Genomic DNA, 19,793 nt, shown 5'->3' on the forward strand with positions numbered 1-19,793 from the left:
AAAATTGATTGTATCTTCTAGGTATAATTACTTTTTCATATATCTATTTTAGCTTCTAAGATAAATTTAATTAAAATATCGTAAATTCCTTTGTCTTGTTGTGCTAATAGAGTAGTGATACTAATCGGTAGACTTGTAAGTTTTCTTAGTTCTTGATACAGCGTATCTGTATATGCAGTATATTTTTGACACTCTAAGAAAATATGATTTATATCGGCTACAGGATTTTCCGGACAATGGGTACAATGCGGAGAGTCAATGATACCTATCCGAAACAAATGGGCTGGGAAACGTCCATGATTCAATTTTAAACGAGATACTATAGACGAATGTCGCCTATTATAATTCCAAGTGTTAATATGTGGAATAATTTTTGGTAATGCTGGGTGAATTTTAAAATAATGACTTTCAGAATTGGATGAAGATGTTCTGTAATGAGCCTCCCATCTATCCCTAACATCTTCCGTATACAAATTAATAATATCTAATGAGTTATAAATATTTAAACTCAATTCTGAATTCAATGCTTTTTTGGCTGCAAGATCAACAGCTTCATTTCCAGATATCCCTGAGTGACCCCTTACCCAAACTAGTGTAACTCCTATACCACGCTCTTGCAGTTTAAATATACTATTTCTTATAGATAATATAAGATTATTTTTATAGTGTTTTATTGGGGAACTATTAATTGCCTGCAACACTGAAAGAGAGTCACTTACAATTATCACAGATGAAGTTACATTAGCCTCGCACCAATCTAGAGCTTTCCCTATGGCTATCGCTTCTGCACTAAAAACTGTTAAATAATATGGAACTTTAAATTCCTCAACATGATTGGTGTCTGAAACGAGAAATGCACAGCCTGTTTTATTTTTATTTTTTGATCCATCCGTATATATGACTGTTTTATTTTCTCCTAGATTACCAAGTACAGATTTGAACATTAATTTTGTGAGATTTGAATTATCCGGATAGTTTGGTATGATAATGGTTGGTTTAAGTATTAAAGCTTCAAAGTTTGTTTCGTATAATGGATAGTTATTTAGGGTATATATAAGTTTTTTATGCTTTTCTGTATAAATAAAGGCATCAGCAAGTGGAGGAGAATTTTTAATTCTCCAATATTTGTTTATAAAACTCTGAACTGCTACATCTGCGATTTTCTTGACCATAAATGTACTAAACGTCCTGTATTTTATAATTTGTTTGTTCGCTAAATATTGTCTACGAAAACACAAGGGCGGTTCTTGTGCTTCAGCAAGAATTGCACTATTTGGTGAGGAGACCATAGTTCCTAGACATATCTTTATTGCTTTATACTGTATTCTGTCTAAAATTAATAAATTTGACTTACTAGTTGAGGCGTAAAGTGTACATCCATAATCCATTATTGATCGAATGTAGGACTTATAAAATGTAAGGGATATATTAACATCTGCACCAATTTTATATTTGGAAACTACGCGCAGAAGGTTAAGCCCTTTTTCACATTTCTGCTTTACGTGTTTTATGTGACTTGTCCATAAAAGCTTATTATCAATATGGACACCTAGATATTTATATTCTGTCACTAAGGGAATAGTAATGTCACCTATGGTACAAAGATCAGAGGTTTTTAGTCTGTGTCTGGTAAGACACATTACCGCTGTCTTGTCCTGTGAAAAACTAAAACCCATATTATTAAACCAATCACGCATGCAGTAGAAAATATGCTTTAAGTCTCTAATACATTGTTCATATGAATCTTGGATGGTATAAAAACAAATATCGTCCGCGTATTGGATAATTTTTATAGTGTCATCCATCAAACCATGCAGTTCAGCTGTGTATACGTTAAATAAAAGTGGACTCAATATAGATCCCTGCGGTAAACCGTTACATACCGTTCTTGGTCCGTGGAGTACATTTTTGTGATCACGAATATATATTTTCCTGTTTAAAAACAAGTTTATTATATTAGTTGCTACCCATTTGCTGATACCCATTCCACACAATTTTAGTTTTAAGATACTCAAATCAACCACATCATACGCACCTTTTAAGTCGACAAATAAACATAACATGTATTTATTTTCAGAAAAACATATTTGTGCATCAGTAACCAAATGAGTCAATGCATCAATAGTACTATGACCTCTACGAAATCCGTACTGTGCAATGGGTAGAAGAGAATTGCTTTCAATAAAATATTCTAGTCGAAATTTAATCATTCGTTCAAATGTTTTAGTAAGACACGACATAAGTGATATAGGTCGAAATGATGACGGTAATTTTGGATCTTTATATGGCTTTTGTATTAGACATATGACAATGTTTTTAAGACTCTCAGCATAATCTTGTTTCAACCACCAGTTGTTGAAAACTTTTAAAATGATTTGTTTTGCTGAGTCTGGAAGATTGTGTAAAATTTTATAGGTAAAACCGTCCAAACCAGGAGCCGTGTTCTTGGTTTGTTTTAGTGCCAAAGAAAGCTCTGAAAAGGTGAAAGCTTCAGAAGTACTATCAAAAGTAGACCGAAAATGAAAATTATTTAGATCTTCCACGTTGACATTGGAGGCTGAGGGCGGGGCAAGCTGATTCAAAACATCCTCAATTAAATCGTTATTTAATGGAGGTCTCTTTTGTTGGTGATATTTGTTTCTGATTGATTTTATATAATTCCAAATTTTAGAAAGTGGAGTAGATCTATTAAGTTCATTAATAAAATTCACCCAGCTATTTCTTTGTTTTAATTTGAAAATGCGTTTAGCCTTTGCAGAAATATTTTGATAGACCAGGTAATTGGGAAAATTTCCTTGTCTTTTAAAAACCTTAAGGGCTTGGGAACGAGCTTCTACTATTTTTGAACACTCTTCGTCCCACCAGTAGGGCCTTGGCGAAGAAGGAAGAAATGGTTTTTTAACAGGCATTGATTTAGAAGCTGCTGAAGATATAACGTCAAATAAATGTTCTGTCAGTTGACAGTTATCTAGATCATTGACAGGAAAGTTAATATTTATTTCATTTTCAATAAGTGCTTGGAAAAAAGACCAATCAGCCCGAGAGTCGTTCCATTTGGATACAGGATTTATTTCGAAAGATGTAGGGGAAATCTGAAGTTCAAATTGTATAGGATAGTGGTCAGAACCTAGTGTATCTTCTCGTACGGACCAATTTATCAAATCCGCCAAGAAAGGAGAGACAATGGTTAAATCGACTGCAGAGTGGTTGCCATTTGGATTTACCCTAGTGGGTGATCCATCATTTAAAGTAACTAGTTCCAAAATATCTATAACTTCTATTAAAACCTTTCCACCACGATCTTCCGGGATAGGACCCCACCTGTAATGGTGTACATTAAAATCACCACAAAAAATTGTACGAGAAATATTAAACTGTTGAAATAAATTTAACCAATCCTTCTTTGTCACAACTATATCAGAGGGTTTGTATATTGAGACAAAAGAAATATTCATATCCGGAATAAATACTGCACATACTTCAATGCCGTTTTCAAAATTTGGGACTATTACACATTCTTGATAGTTTATGGTTTGTAAAATAAAAATACCAACGCCTCCATAACCATTATCTCGACATTTTTTATAGAAATTGTAACCTTTTATATAAAAATTACTATTAGACTTTAGCCAAGTTTCGGAAACAATGATTACGTCAACGTGGTTTGTATTAAGGTAATTTAATAAACTACCTTTGTTAGTTGTTATTGATCTACTGTTCCACTGTAAAATAACTAATTGACTTCTAAATATTTGTTTGTTAGCCATTAAAAGTACTTATTAAAAAAATTGTTTTTCACTTGAATCAGATTCACTAAATGTATCCATAATATCAGTCGGATCGTTTGAAACGAAGGCATTCTCAACAAAATCCCTGATGTTGGATTCCGTAAGAGTATTAAGTGAAAATTGAGAATTTTTTTGAAACTTATTTATAAAAGATGTAATTAGCATTATAGTTTTTTCTTTATAATCTATAAACTCTTCTCTGTAGGGGTTAGGAATAATGGGTTTAGATTTTTGACTAGGTTTATTTGATTTTTTAGGTGGCATATTATCAGCTGTAGGAGAGGTTGGATGTGATCGCTTAATGGATTTTGTAATGTTTGGTTTAGGCATTGATTTTGGTTTTTTAATAGTGAAAGTAGATGAGCTATTACCTGAAGTGTTTGGTAGGGACGGAAAATTATTATCATTACTTAATATTGAAAATCTATTATTAGTCGTTACTTTTGCATATGATGGGTTGTTATATATGTGTTCTGCTTCTTTAAAAGATATATTTTCTAAGGCCATAATTTGTTTTATCCCTTTTTGTTTTGTGTATACAGGACAGACACGTGATACTGAAGGATGGCTGGTATTATTACAATAAATGCACATGTTTTCTTCCTTACATTCTTCTTCTGTATGACTGGTATCTGCACACCTTCGGCATCTCTGATTTTTTGATTTGCATTGCTTGGCTGTGTGGCCGTAATGCAAACATTTGAAACACTGTACAACGGGTTGTACATAAGGTTCAACGCGGAAGTTACATAAATTTATTTGTACACATTGAGGAATTTCATTCCCTAAAAATTCAATAATGATCATTTGTCTATCAATTAAGCACGCATTTCCATCAGAGTCGATAATCCGCCTTTTCATACGCTGAACACCCACTACCTCTCTGTTTGATTTGATTGCAGTTAATAAATATTCTTCGGAAAAGAAAGTATCTACCATTTTGACCACCCCTTTTTTATGAGTGTAGAATTTAGGAATAAATGCTATTAAATCATTTTTAAGAATAACATCGTGATTAACTAATGAATTTGCTATTTCTAATGAATTGAAAATAACTTTAACTCTATTAATTCCAACGGGTTTAATGTCAATTACATTATTCTTCAATTTCTCATCAACAAGAAGAAAATGGCCAATCTTAATGGGGAATAACCTTCCTAGGTTCAAATTTTTATGCTGCACGAAAACAAAAAAGGGCCCTTTATCGCCTGGTCTATATTTATTATTAAAATCGATTTGTACATACCTGTTCTCCGTGTTATCAGTTTCACTGTTTTTTTGATCGGGCGGCTTATCGGCCGCCCTTTTTTCGGACATTACTACTTACTAATTAATAATTGTGTTAAACTAAATCCTATCAAAACTAAATTTATATTGTCTCTTTTTTTAAATCACTTCCGCAATAATAAACGCACAAAACTCGAATACGACTGGTCACTTTGCCTAACGAATTCGAACTGAGAATTAAATTGTTATTGTGGTACCATTAGTCAAACAAAATATTTTTTAAACTTTTCTGCCTCTAAGTACTTTTTCGATAAGCCAGTTTTTATAGAGATATTTTGAACATTTGTAAAGTCCATCACATATTTGTAAATGGTTAAGTAAAACTATAGAATAGTATTTTCATAATATTTTTACCAGGTCTCTATAATCTTACTTAACCTTTTAAAAATATGCGGTGGACTTTACAAATGTTCAAAATATCTCGATAAAGACAAGCTTATAGAAAAAGTACTTCTTCTTCTTCTTCTTCTTCTTCTTCTTCTTATACTTGTTGTAGATCTGTCGATCTTTTAATTCCGACGTTGAAGTATTTCTTGAGAGGTAGACTGCCAGCTATCTCTCCATCTTTTTGGTGGTCTCCCCGGCGGACGCTTGCCTGCTGGATTTCCTTCTAGATCAATTCTTAGTAGTCTGTGCTCCTCCATTCTTTTTACATGACTGAACCATTCTCTTCGTCTTTGCCTGCCCCATCTGACTACATCTTGCACGCCACATTGTTCCCTGATGATGTTGTTTCGTATTCTATATCTTCTTGTCTTCCCTGCTATTGCTCTTAATGTCTTCATTTCGGCTGTTCGTAGCATGCTTTTGGTTTTATTGGTGTCTTCTATTGATTTAATGCCATAAGTCATAACAGGTCTGATGCAAGTTTTATAAATTCTAACTTTGCTGTCCATTCTCATATATGGGTTATTCCAGACCACATCTCTCAAACATCAGGACAAGACAGTGGCCTTGTTAATTTGTTCTCTTAGGTCTCTGGCTGGTTCATGATAACTTGATAACTCTACACCTAGATATTTGAACTGGTTTAGCTGTTCTATTGGTTTTCCCTCTACCACTAGCTTGCATCTAATTGGGTCTTTCGCAATGGTAATGCATTTTGTTTTCTGCGTGGATATGTTCATGTTGAGTCGTCGACATGCTTGATATAATCGATAAAGTTGTCTTTGTAGGTCATCCTCGTCCTCTGCAATCAGGGCTGAATCATCCGCATAGCACACTATACTGATTCTACTGTGGCCGAGTCTGTATCCTAGTTGTAGCGATTCCACATCTTCTATTATTTCATCCATTAGCATATTGAATAGAAATGGACTGAGGCGGTCTCCCTGCCTGATTCCTCCTGGTATTGGTATGTTGGCCGTAGTGGTGTCGTTTGTTTTAATTTTTGTCGTGTTATTATTGTTAATTTGTTTTATGACTTCAACAATGTTTGCCGGTATCCTTTTTTTAGAAAAAGTACTAAGTGGCAAAAAAGTTATAAAAATATTCTGTTTAAGTAATGGTACCACAATAATAATTTAATTCGAACGTACACAAACGTTAAGGGGATTACGGGAACAAAATACCCTTAAAATTTTTTATGGGGTGCATGAATTTCACTGTTCTTTTTTTAAGATGTTTTAGACTTTAACAGTTTTCGATAGGTATATTAGAAAAAATCGATTTTAATTTTTTAATTCCAAAGGGCTGTAACTTTTTTTAAGTGCACATTTGTACTAAAGTAAGTTGGGTTCAATCGAACCATTTTCAGTTCCAAAATATGCGATTTAATTTGTGTCCCTCCCTTTTGCTACACCCTGTAGTTTAAGCACCACAGGGCAGTATTTCAGATTATTTAATATATTTTAATAATATGTCTTAAATTAAAAAAAAAACATCAAGACGACTCACCAATAATAATGTTTTATAACCAAAAGCAGCTACTTTGGGTTAGTACCTCTACATTAACAATGGTTCAATATCTGACTAAGAATAATTTTAAAGTTAAACAGTATAGATATCCAATCTTAGCTTGTTATTTGTGTGAAGTTTGTTTCAGAGATCACCACAATCCGTTTACGTACGTTTCTTCCTCTAGGAGTCGTCAGAAGAGCTTTGTAGTGCGTCTGAATCAAACTAAATCTAGCTGTCTATCATTTTTATCGCTCCGTTTGCTTTGAACATTGTAGAAGGCTCGGATTTTAGGTTGTTACCAGAATTTTGCTTTTCAGCGTAAGATATCTATGTATAGTGCTTCTGTCCTTTTAATTTGTCGTTTTAAATAGATGTCGCTATTGCGCCCTGTCCAATACCAAATATTCAGAATTAATATCCGATATTGAACAGTATATTTTTATCACCCCGTACATCACACAAACCAATTTGTTATCATATTTAAACATGTGCGGGATATTTCATTTGTTTAATTGTTTCAATTTATAAACAATATTTTGGCAATGGACATAATTTTAGCTGACTAATTAAAAACCTTTGTTCTTTTGTCGTGTGGGCTATGACCCAATTCATGTTGCCAACAAGAGATAATACATTTTAGAATCATTCTCAAGAATCACTTCAATCAGGCCAGAGGTGCCTTTAACTTCATTCACTAAAATCAAGATGTAGCATCAAATAGAGTCTTCAACTAATTCGCGTACAAGCAACATACCAGTACATCAAACGGTCTCTCGGGGTTGTAGGGTTTACTACCCTGGTGTCAGTCGATATCAATAAAATGTTAAGAGTAAAATTAGCAAATCCCAGCATGGTTTTGTAAGTGACAAATCAACAGTAACAAATCTCTGTGTTTTTTCTGAACATATTACTAAGGCTATTGAGGCAGGGGAGCAGTTGGATGTTCTCTATACTGATTGTGAAAAAGCATTTGATAAGGTCAATCACTGTATTCTTTTAAATAAACTGGTAGAGTTTGGATTCTCAAGAAAAGCTTTTAATTTATTAAAATCTTATTTGTCAGATAGGAAGAACACAGTTAAAGTAGGTAATTGCTTTTCCCACCAATTTGTGTCATCCTCGGGAGTTCCACAGGGGAGCAAACTTGGACAATTGCTCTTCATTTTATTTATTAATGACTTGCCAGACTGTATTAAATCTTGTAACAGCTTAATGTATGCCGATGATTTTAAACTTTTTAAAACCATCTCTAATAAGAAAGATGTAGTTAAATTGCAGGATGATTTAAGGTCAGTTACTCAATGGTTCAACAATTCTAAAATGACTCTTAACGTTAAAAAGTGCGCAGTAGTCTCATGTACTCTAAAACTTAACAGTATTATTGAAGATTATTGTATTAACGGTGATCGAGTGCAGAGAGTGACTGTTATGAAGGATCTTGGAGTTACATTTCAAACAAACATGAAGTTCAATACACACTTTTGTGAAATAACTAACAGAGCCTATCGTGCCTTGGGTTTTGTTATTAGAAATAGCAATAACTTCAGAATAAACACAATTATAAAACTCTATAATGCCCTGGTGAGACCACATATGGAATATGCTTCAAACATCTGGTCTCCAATTGCATTTTCAAACTCAGAAAGGATCGAAAAAGTTCAAAAACGATTTCTAAGATTTTTATACCTAAGGAAAAACAAGGAATATCCATATATGGTCTCTTACAGGGTAATGTTGGATTCGTTTCAGTTGCAGTCACTTGCCACTAGGAGAAACAGTCAGGCCATTATGTTTATATACCTAATTGTTAATAGTATTAAGTACACAGACTGTGATCTAATTGAGTTTGTTTACCTAAGAGTACCTAAAAGTAGGTTAAGGATAACCAACCCAGATCTATTTTATACAAGTTCTTATAGAAATATGTCACCAGTGAATAATATGTTAAAAATATATAATGAAGTATTCAATGGACTAACTGATATAGACATATTTAATGTAAAAATCAGGGACCTTAGAACATTGCTTGCACATCAGCACTGGGTTTAAGGGATTTCATAAAACACAAATACTCCCTTCCTTTTTCATTTACTTAGCTTATTAGTTTTAGGTTTATATTCTTAGTTAGTAAGTATTTCACTTTACATGTAACTACTATTAGTTTATAGTGTTTGTAAAGTTTTAAATAAATAAATAAAAATTGCTAAGTGCTATTGGTGTTTCAATAAACTGAAGATCATCCTCCACTGAGCCCGAAGATTTTACATGGTCCTTCGAGCCGGATGTATAAGCAAATACTTCAGTATTATTTGGCTTACTAGACAGCTGGATTTAGTTCGATTCAAATGGCACCACAAAGGCTGTTCTGACGACTCATAGAGAAAGAAACGTAGGCAAGTAAACGGATGGTGATGATTTTTGAAACAAATTAAATGTTGAGCTGACTCTCACCACAATTTTTATTATTCAACAAACAGTCACATTAATAACTCTCTTTTTTTTTCAATACTGGTTTGTAAACATTACTCTTCTACTCAAGAACTTTCCCTTATTTGTCAATTAGTGCAGTAAAACCAGGAGCGTCCTTTGAAATTTTGTTTGGGGGCGGCAAGCACTATATATACACAATACATTATATATGATGTTATGATGAATATTGATGTATTTTTTGTAAATTTCAGTCATTTTTTAGGGCCAGGGGGGGCAAATGCCCCCCCCTGGACGCCCAAATGACGCCCCTGAGTAAAACCCATGACCGCCAGTTTCCAGCTAGCCATAAGGCAGCTTTAAGTCTATCTATCTAGTCAGCTCTAAACATCCATCCTTGGATATAGGCCTCCTCTTCCTTCTTCCACGCCTCTCTATCTTGAGCACTTTGCATCCATTTTACCCGTCGTGTTTCTTCAGATCATCTGACCATTGCATTTGTGGCCTTCCCCTTTTTCGTTTCTGGTAAAAACGGTCTCCAATGTATAATCGTCTTAGTCTATCTTTCATCCTTCTGCCTTAGGGTGTGTCCGGCCAACTTTCATTTAAGCTTTGCAACTGGGGTTAAGACATCTTTCACTTTTGTTTCGTTACGGATCCATTCGTTTCTTTTTAGGCTATGGATTATGTATTTTAGAAAGGAACTACAACTTTAACGGGGTTTTATTGTTTCATATAGTCAATGGATCTCTCAGTATGAAAAAACCGCGTAGTGCTACCATTTAAAGGGGTGCGTTTTTGAGAAAAGGGTTAATCAGTCCCTAGGCACTGGGCTAATTAGGGTGAGTTCTATGCACATTTTGTGCAAACATGTCTATAGGAAAATTGTTTAAGGTTAAATTTATTATGTAAATAACATATTTTAAAGTAATTGATGGATTCGACCGTTACTTGATGGAAGTTCATTTTATCTCACAATAAAACACTGAAAAACGTTTGTTTTTGTATACTTCCACAAAATTTATTACAACTATGTTATTACTACAGCTGTTTCGGCAAAGTGCCTTTCTCAAGTGATATATTTAACAATGTGTTTGCCTTTTTAAGTCTTTAACTGAAGAGGTTGAGGAGTGGGGAGCTGTTTGTCTCGAGTTGGTCATTCAGAATTATATCTGTATTTTTCAATTTATTAATTTCCATTGATTCTAAAAGTGATAGCTTAAGGCCTTTATTTTGAATATGTAGAATTTGAAACTCTTCATTGAAAGAATGATTATGATCTAGAAGGTGAAGTGCGTATGTAGAAGTGTCTGTTTTTCTATTGTTGAAAGCCCTTTTGTGTTCTGCTATCCGTTTGTCAAAAGTTCTGCCAGTTTGACCGATGTAAGTTTTCGGACAGTCACCACAAGTTAGTTTGTACACACCACTCTGTAGTTGCTTTCTCTTTCGGCTTTTATTGTTTTTAATATGTTTGCTTAAGTTGTTGTTAGTTCTGAAAGCTGGTGTTATTCCTTTCTTTTTTATGTATCTGGCTATTTTTGTTGTTATTTTGCCAGTATATGTGAGAGAGCAGAAGGTACTGGGTTCTTTCTGTGGTGGTGGATACACTAATTTCAAGGCTTTCTTATGGAGTTTTTGGTTTAAAATGTTGTTAACTGTTTGTTCGTTATAGCCATTGTTTACTGCTATTTGTCTAATGATATTGAGTTCTGTCTCGAAGTTATTTTTTGTCATAGGAATTTCTGTCAGTCTATGTATCATGCTATGGTAGGCTGCTAATTTGTGTTGTGTAGGATGGGATGATGAATTGTGTATAGTTGTGTCAGTATGGGTAGGTTTATGATATACGGAGAACTCATGTTTGTTGTGTAGTCTGGTAATCGTTACATCTAGAAAGTTTATGGAATTATTCTGTTCTGTTTCTATTGTGAACTCAATATTACTATGAAGTGAATTAATGTATGATAGAAATTGGTCAAGTTGTCTGTTAGTTCCTGTAAAGCAGACTAGTATGTCATCCACATATCTCCACCAATATAAGAACTGTTTAAATAAGGGGTGTTTAGAAATTGTTGTTTCAAGTTGGTTCATAAATATATCTGATAGTAATGGGCTTAGAGGATTACCCATAATAAATCCTGCACTGTTAATAATTGTCAAATAATTTAAATTAAAAAAAGCTGTTGGACACCTTGTATAAATAATTATGTAATTGTTTATAAGAGGCTGTTTTAGCCGGGGCTGTTTTGACCGGGGCTATTTTGTATGCGATCTATTTTGTCGGGGCTATTTTGTTTGCGGGCTATTTTGTCGAGCCTATTTTGTGTTTGGGCTATTTTGACGGGGCTTTTTTGACGGGGCTGTTTTGACCGGGCTATTTTGACGGGTCACGTGCAATGTTACATTTAATAGAAAGAAAAGTCAATTATCTTTAAAATGGTCTATCATAAAAGGCTGTATGTCTATTTTTAAGCAAGATATGGTTTTTCAAAGTTGTATACTTTTAATGATTTTTGATATATTTTACGATTATTTTTAAATTTCTCAATATAACTTTTTTTGATTGCGGTGATTGCGGTGAAATAGGAACAACGGAACATATGATCTTAAATTGTAACACCATACAGGATAAGGTACAACATTTAAATTATGAATTGAATAAATTCAAATGTATTAAAAATCCATACAATCTTGCCCAATTACTTATATCTAAAGATATAAAAGTATATAAAACACTGTATAAACACATTTGTAATATAGGTATAAAATTGTAAATTATATGTATATATTTGAAAAAAAAATTATAAAAAATAGAATAAAAAAAAAGAAAAAAAAATTGAAAAAAAAAATTAAAAAAAAAAATTAATAAAAAAAAATAGAAAAATAAAAAAAAAAATAAAAAAAATTAAAAAATAAAAAAAAAATTGAAAAAAAGGATAAAAAAATAGAATTAAAAAAAATTTAATTATATCAATAGGTAGAAATTTTCCATCCGCAAGGTTGAATTGTGGATACTTTTGGCGCCAATTGATTAAGAAAAAATATAGGTATACATAAGAAAAAATATAATATATAAAACCAAACACTTTTGTTAACCACAATAAAAAAAAATGAAAAAGAAATTATAAAGTGCAGCAATTCATGAGCTCAAAATATAAAAATCGGTTAGGCGAATGGATCCAGTAATCCGCAGTCATTTTTTTTTCAACCACACACACACACATAACTTTTTTTTATTGTATATTTAGGTATATACATTATGCAATAAAAAAGAAAACTTATTTTATTTACGTTAAACTGTGTACTGTAAAAAATTCTAGGACTATTTTTAAACAAGATATGCTTTTTCAAAATGTCACATACACATGCAATAGGTCCCACTAAGCTGGAACCATATGGAAAACTGTTTTATTATTAACTTTATGAAAAAAAGTTATTTATTATAAAATGCTCTGCATAGTCTAAAACCTATGATGCAATTATCAGATGTAAAATTTTGTCAATAGTGTACGAGGTTACTATGTTAAAAAATATTAATTTCGTTCAAGAGTAAAGTAGCTTTATATTTCAAAATATCGAAAAGTGTTATTAAGAAAAGTTATTTGGAATTAAAAAATTATGTTATAATATGCCATTATATTCTTCTAATTGAAAAAAATTAAAAATTTTAAATTTTTTCTCAAATTACGGATAACCTTGGATAGCCTACGGATATTTTGTTTAAAAATAGATAATCCTAGAATTTTTTGCAATACTCCATTTTAAAGTAGAGAAAATATGCTTTTTTTATTTCACAATTTATATATGAATGTACAAGAAAAATAGTCATAATGAAAAATTCAAAAAATAATCATAAAAAATATCAAAAATCATAAAATTATAAAATTTTGAAAAAGCATAAATTGCTTAAAATAGTCGTACAACCATATACAATAGACCATTTTAAAGGTAATTGACTTCTATTTCGACTAAGTTTACCATTGCATATACCTAGAAATGCGTAGAAAAAAGTTACAGAACAATGTTTGCGGAATAACGGGGAAAATGGCCCAAAAATGCTGTAAGCGGCGAACTTTGAAAAATCCTATTTCGGAAACTGTAAATCCTAGAGACCTCTACCACACGTCATTTTAAGGAGGAAGGATGGTAGTTATTTTTCGCTAAAGCAATGCCTATACCTATATCCCTGTGGAAAAAAGTTATGGGGCAAAGACAAAATTGCTTTCTTTTGTGTTTTTTCTTGTTATTCTTTTGAGTATATTTTTATAAAAAAAATATTTTTGACTTTAAAATGTGATATTTCGATAGTAAATTTAACCTGGGACAATTTTCTTTTACACGTGTTTGTACTAAATGTGCATACACCCTAATTCATCCTGTGCCTAGGGACTATTTCACATCTTTCTCAAAAACGCACCCATTTAAATGGTAGCACTCCGCGGGTTTTTCAAATTTAGAGGTCCATTGACCATAAGAAATAATAAAATCCCATTTACGTTGTAGTTCCTTTTAGCTCTCTTATTTTAAACATAATAATAGCTTATTTGCTGTCTGTTTAAAAATGTTCAGCATTTGTCTTTTCGTGGATCTTTCTGTCTTTGCTATTTTTTTCCATATTTTCCTTTGTAAACGTCCATGTCTGAGAGCCACATATGATGACAGGGAGTATACATTCATTGAAGACGCTTGTTTTTAGGTATTGGAGGTAGTTTCTGTTAATTAGAATATAAGACAGTTTTCCGAATGATGCCTAGACCAATCTTATTCGTCTCTTTATTCTAGCTTTAAGTACTCGTATTACATATACCATAAACTTTTAAGAATATTGCTTTTATCGGCATCATTTAATTTTGCCGTACCCGAAACCTGATGATGCTTAGTAAATTAATTAGCGAAACCGGTCGTCTGTTGTAGAATAAAGTGATTGTAAATAAGTATTTTTATTTATTTTACCTTTCTCTAAAAACTTAAAATTTAAATTTAAAATATTCTTAGATATTTCGTTTAAAAGATCAACATATAACAATATAGGGATTTAGTGAAATTATTACTAATATACTAGGCCAAAATATAATTTATTCACTAAAATGTTTCAACAACAAACAACTACATCGATTATTGGTGATAATATTATAAAAAAATGGTATAAGTGGGAGACGTAATCATTATTCAGTTACATATTAGTTTAGAAAATTATTATTTTAAATGTACTAGTAAATTCATTGACGAATTAATATCGTACTATCGTTGCGATTGTCTTTCAGTCCTTATTTTTGTTAATTTACGGTAAATGAGTATTTTTGCGGTATCGACGGTGGTATACACAACACGATCGCGGTACCACTCACCTTCAAAAATTTTTTCTACAAAGTCATTTACAGATACGAACATGTCACATCGGATATGTTGTGTATGCGGCATATCTGCGGTATTATTACTATAGTCTGCATTTTTGTGCATTTTGACAAATGGCAGTCAGTAGCTTAACGATTCACAGCCGATCCTCCTCCTCCTCCTCTTCCTCAGCTTCTTCTACAACGCCTTCGTTCTCTTCCTTGTACCCTGGATGTTCCGAAATGGCGTAGTAATTACCGTTATAGATGACTCCCAATTCCCGAAGAACATCTCCTCGAATAGTCGCCTTGATCGTCCAATTATAACAGTCTTCACTTTCGCTTTCTCGGTCTAACCTTTCTACGTCTAGAATTTTGGAGCTGAGTCTCTCTAGAATGATCCCTATATCTTTAATACTCAAATGGCGTTTCTGATCGACGCTCAGCTGGTCGATCAGCAGCAGGAACTTCTCAGAGGTGACGGCCTCGTCCTCCATCACGGTGTTCTCGGTTTCGCTTTCGGAACTCTCGTGCTCGGACTGCCCGCTACGACCGCCACCTTCAACGTCTAAAAAACGCACATGTCTGGAAGGGGGCTGCGGAGATGTCTGCTGCGTATCTTGTATGGGAGAGGTCGCCACCGACTTATGCACGGCGATCTTGCGACCCTCTTCGTGTAAAGCGCAACAGTGGAAATCGCATTCGATGGCCCCGTTGCTTTGAGGACTTCCAGCTCGCGGCATGTGAGCGTGATGAGCGCACTCTGGAGTGTGAATGTGAATCGTGGCGCTCTCCAAGGAACTACCTTGCTTGGACAGCCTATGAACCGGTTTAACATCATCGTGGTTTATCACAGTGATCTGGGGGCTAGCGTAACGCGGTTGGGGTTGGGCGAGAGCGGGTGTGTACACGTCGTTGATTGCAGTCTCTTTCTTTCCTCCTGATCCGGTTTGGATGACAAGCGATGGTCGTTTACTAGGAGAAAACTTACCGGGAGAGGGTGAAGGTGCATCCGATGACGAGATCCTGGAGGGACCTGAACGCTGGTCCCAGTGCAAAACGACGGTAACCCGCCCCTTGTTATCCATGATCTTCCACGATGGGGTCTCATCGTGCAAGTCGAGTGCGTGGATGGTTTCGCAAACTATCTTTGGGATGGCGGAGATTGCTACTAACAAAAAAGATAATTAAATTTGTAAAAGATCCAATAGCAACATCTACAATTTTTTTAAATCTAGTTTTTGACAAAAGGTAAAGATTCCTAAAGATAGTAGACCAGGGAATTTAGCACAAAATAAATCGATTTTTAAATACAGCACCTAGAGACTTGCAACTATTTGCATTGTGTTCAGGATAATGTCAGGAAAAAAATTATACTATAAAAAAATGCATAGTTGCATTTTAAAGTGCATAAAATGCATCCAAAAGTGTATAAAATTAGTGTATTAAGGGTCAGATTTTGTTACTCGGACGTTTTTGGGGGTCACTAGAGACGAATACGCCATCAGAACCCACCACCGGAGCACCTGGTGCCCAGGTTTACTGCTAGGGCACGTCATCTGAAATTTCGAATGTGTTCGGCACTAAATTGATGCAAACAGATTACATGGTGGTTTTTTTGTGGTCGCTGAACAATAATGCGCCATCACAAGAATGCCCCCTGTGCACCTGGTGCCCAAAAACCCTCCAAACTCCAGAAGATAACATGCCTTAGCAGTGACCTTGGGCTCCACTTGGTAGGGTGGTCGGTTGCCATGGCATATATGTATTCAGCGACCTAAAAAAACGCCTATTTTGCATCAATTTAGTACCGAAATCCTTGAAACTATAGAAGATGACGTGAGCCCAAACACCAGGTACTCTGGGTGCCGATTAGGATGGAGTATTCTTTTTCAGCGCCTGCAATCTAAATAACCATCGAACCTCCAGATGACGTGTCCTAGCAGTGACCCTGGGCACCAGGTGCTCCAGAGGTAAGTTTTGATGGCGTAGTCGTATTCAGCAAAAACCTCGAGTAACAAACTCTAGCCCTTACTATGCTTATTTTGATATGTTTAGGCACTTTTGGTTGCATTTTATGCAATTTCAAATGCAAATATGCATTTCCACCCATTTTTCTACAGTAGACTTTTTTCTTGACATTATCCTGAACACAATTCAAAATGTTGTAAGTCTCTAGGGGTTGTATTTAAAAATCGATTTATTCCGGTGTTTTTAGTGCTTAATGCCCTGGGCTATAGCACGTTTTATGGTAGAAGGTTACAAGAGTCATTCTACAGGACTGTTCAAAACAGACACATTATAACAGACGCGTTATAAATATTCATACCTTAAGGGTTTACATAAGAATAACGGGACTCAGTCAAAAATAAGACGACTTTATCATACAGAAATAGCATAATATCAATAGGCACATATAAATTTATTACATATTTAAATAAATATGTCATTCTCTTTAGATTATAATACATGATCATCACTACAATATATTCGTCATTTGCCAAAGATTTCATAAGACTTAGATTTCACCATGTCTTCAATCCAGCAACCTTTTTTAAATTAAAGTTAGAAGACACCCCAAAGTATTCATGCAGACAAATGGAAGTACCTACATACAGAGTGGGCCAAAGAAAACAGTCCATCTCGATATGTGGTAGTATTTATTAGATTTGATGGAAATGGCGAAACAGCTTGATTTTAGATCTAAGCGGGACACATTTTTACGGTACTTAAATTTGTCTTTTGTCAACCTCCTCCCTTCTACTTCCCCCACCCTTTTTATTTTTAAATAGGGAATAGGGGTCGTGTGCTAGCCCATTTAAAATGTTACTCAATTCTGTATTCAGTAATATAAAAATTAACATAATTATTTATACAGGGTGTCCAAGAAAAAAATATTTTAATTAAATTAATTGACACAAATAGAAGAATGAATGTAATTTATTTAATTCAAAATACATTCTACTACTGTCACAAAACAGAATTTTTTTTATGTAATTATGTTTATTTACAATCTACATCATTAAAAGAGTATTAAGTAAATTTTTTCCATGTTTTTGGTCATGGAGAAGAGACTTCCAATGATGTCTCATCTTATTCTATTTATGTTTAAAGTTTTAAAATAGGTCCTGAGGCCAGGTTCTATCTAGTCTCCTTGTGACAGGGCCATTATGAAATAATTCCCTTACTAATTCGTTGTCATGGTGAATGGTACGCTCGTTTTGTGATTCCGATGCTCGATGGATTTCTTCTCTGATGAAAGGTATATTTAAGTCTTCGTGAAGTGTTTGATTAGTTACATACCAGGGTGCATCCACTATTGATCTTAGAACTTTCGACTGAAATCTTTGAATGATATTTAGTGATGTTGACTTTGCACAGCCCCAGAGGTGTAGTCCGTAGTACCAAATAGGTTTGATTATTGCTTTATACAGAAGAATTTTGTTTTGGATGTTGAGTTTTGATCTGATAAATAAACATTGCTTTTCGCTTAATTTCAATGTTCAAGCTGCCACCCATCTGCCTCTTGGTAGGTTGAATATTGAATAAGCGAAAAACAGTATTTATTTGTCAAATAAACATTTTTCTCTGTTTTCTGTCAGTAGCAGAATGTATTTTGAGTTAAATAAATTGCATACATTCTTCTTTTTATGTCAATTAATTTTTCTAAGAAAAATAAATTTTTCTTAGACACCCTGTATAAATAATTATGTCAATGTTAATATTACTGAATAGAGAATTGAATAACCTTTCAAATGAGGTAGCACATGACCCCTATTCTTTATCTAAAAATAAGGGGGGGTGGAAGGGAGGGGGTTGACAAATGACAGATATATGTACCGAACGATCTGTCCCCCTTAGATCAAAAATCGACTTGTTTCTTTATTTCCTTAAAATTTAATAAATACTGCCAAATATCGAGGTAGACTGTTTTCTTTGGCCCACTCTGTATAATATGATATGGAAGATCTCTCTTTAAAATGTATTCTCTTACTAAAAGTAAGTATTCCTTGATGTATTGGGGATCTTCAGAGGCTGGTGACCAGAATAGTGGAGTTTGTCAGTCAAGGCTCAAGGCTTGTAATGAATTCTTTTGAAGGAGAGAGTAGAGGTACTCAAAAGGTACCAAGAACACTTAATGGTACCACTCTATTCTGAGAAAACTAATAAATATTTTTGAAAAATTTAAACGCAGAATAAAAGACTACATTACTACTGAGGGCCGAAAGTCCCTGAAAACTTTTATAATATTTATTATAATAAATTACAGGGGTGAAAATAAAAGAGAAAATTTGGTGTGATTTTTAATTGCAAATATTTCATTCAAAAGAAACCTTTTATTTATTCCAAGGCACTTTTGACCAACGGTAATAATGTAATATTCATTATGCGTTTAGGGGAGTGCAATTAGAACGAAAAGATACAATGTTTCGGAAAAAATCAAACAAGGTTATATTTTTCTAAAACTTTTTTTGTTAGTTTATAAATATGTTAAAGTAAAAAGTTCTACTCACAAATTTCGCCGCTAATTGTTTATTAATTGTTTAAACAATAACAATTGTTTTGTATAAATAATGTTAAGAATATGGGTGAATTCAACATTTTATTTTGATAAAAAAGTTTTTATTTTAGTTTTGATTATGCTGAACTCGAATCTGACATTACAATTTGCAAATTCAAAATGGCGGATTCAAAATGGCGGATTTTTTCCTAAAAATCCTTAAAAAGTAGTTGTAAAATCCGAATTTTTTTTATAAAACGTGTTTGTTTACATATATGTGGATATTTTTGAGAGGTTTCTAAACCTGAATCAAATTTTGATAATTTAAATTATAAAATGGCAGATCCAAAATGGCGGATAACTTAAAAAATAGTTGTAAAATAATAATTTCTTCACAAAATGTATTTATTTCAACATATATTTATTTTTGAGAACTTTGATAAACCTAACTTAAATGTTAACATTATAAACTATAAAATGGCGGATCCAAAATGCGGATTTTCTAAAAAGAACATTAAAAAGAACATTTTTCTAAAACATTTATTGTCTTTATTTTTA

General features: G+C 33.4%; 1 protein-coding gene across 1 annotated transcript in view; it reads right to left on the reverse strand.

The window, feature by feature from the left end:
* Positions 1 to 14,470: 14,470 nt before the first annotated feature.
* LOC114325887 (uncharacterized) overlaps positions 14,471 to 19,793 on the reverse strand; it is a 40,612-nt gene continuing 35,289 nt past the window's right edge. The window contains exon 3 of the mRNA XM_028274040.2: positions 14,471 to 15,905. Within this exon, the coding sequence (XP_028129841.1) occupies positions 14,893 to 15,905 (1,013 nt within the window). The 3' untranslated portion in view covers positions 14,471 to 14,892. The remainder of the gene's footprint in view (positions 15,906 to 19,793) is intronic.

Source organism: Diabrotica virgifera, chromosome 3 (assembly GCF_917563875.1).
Source record: "Diabrotica virgifera virgifera chromosome 3, PGI_DIABVI_V3a".
NCBI lineage: Eukaryota > Metazoa > Arthropoda > Insecta > Coleoptera > Chrysomelidae > Diabrotica > Diabrotica virgifera.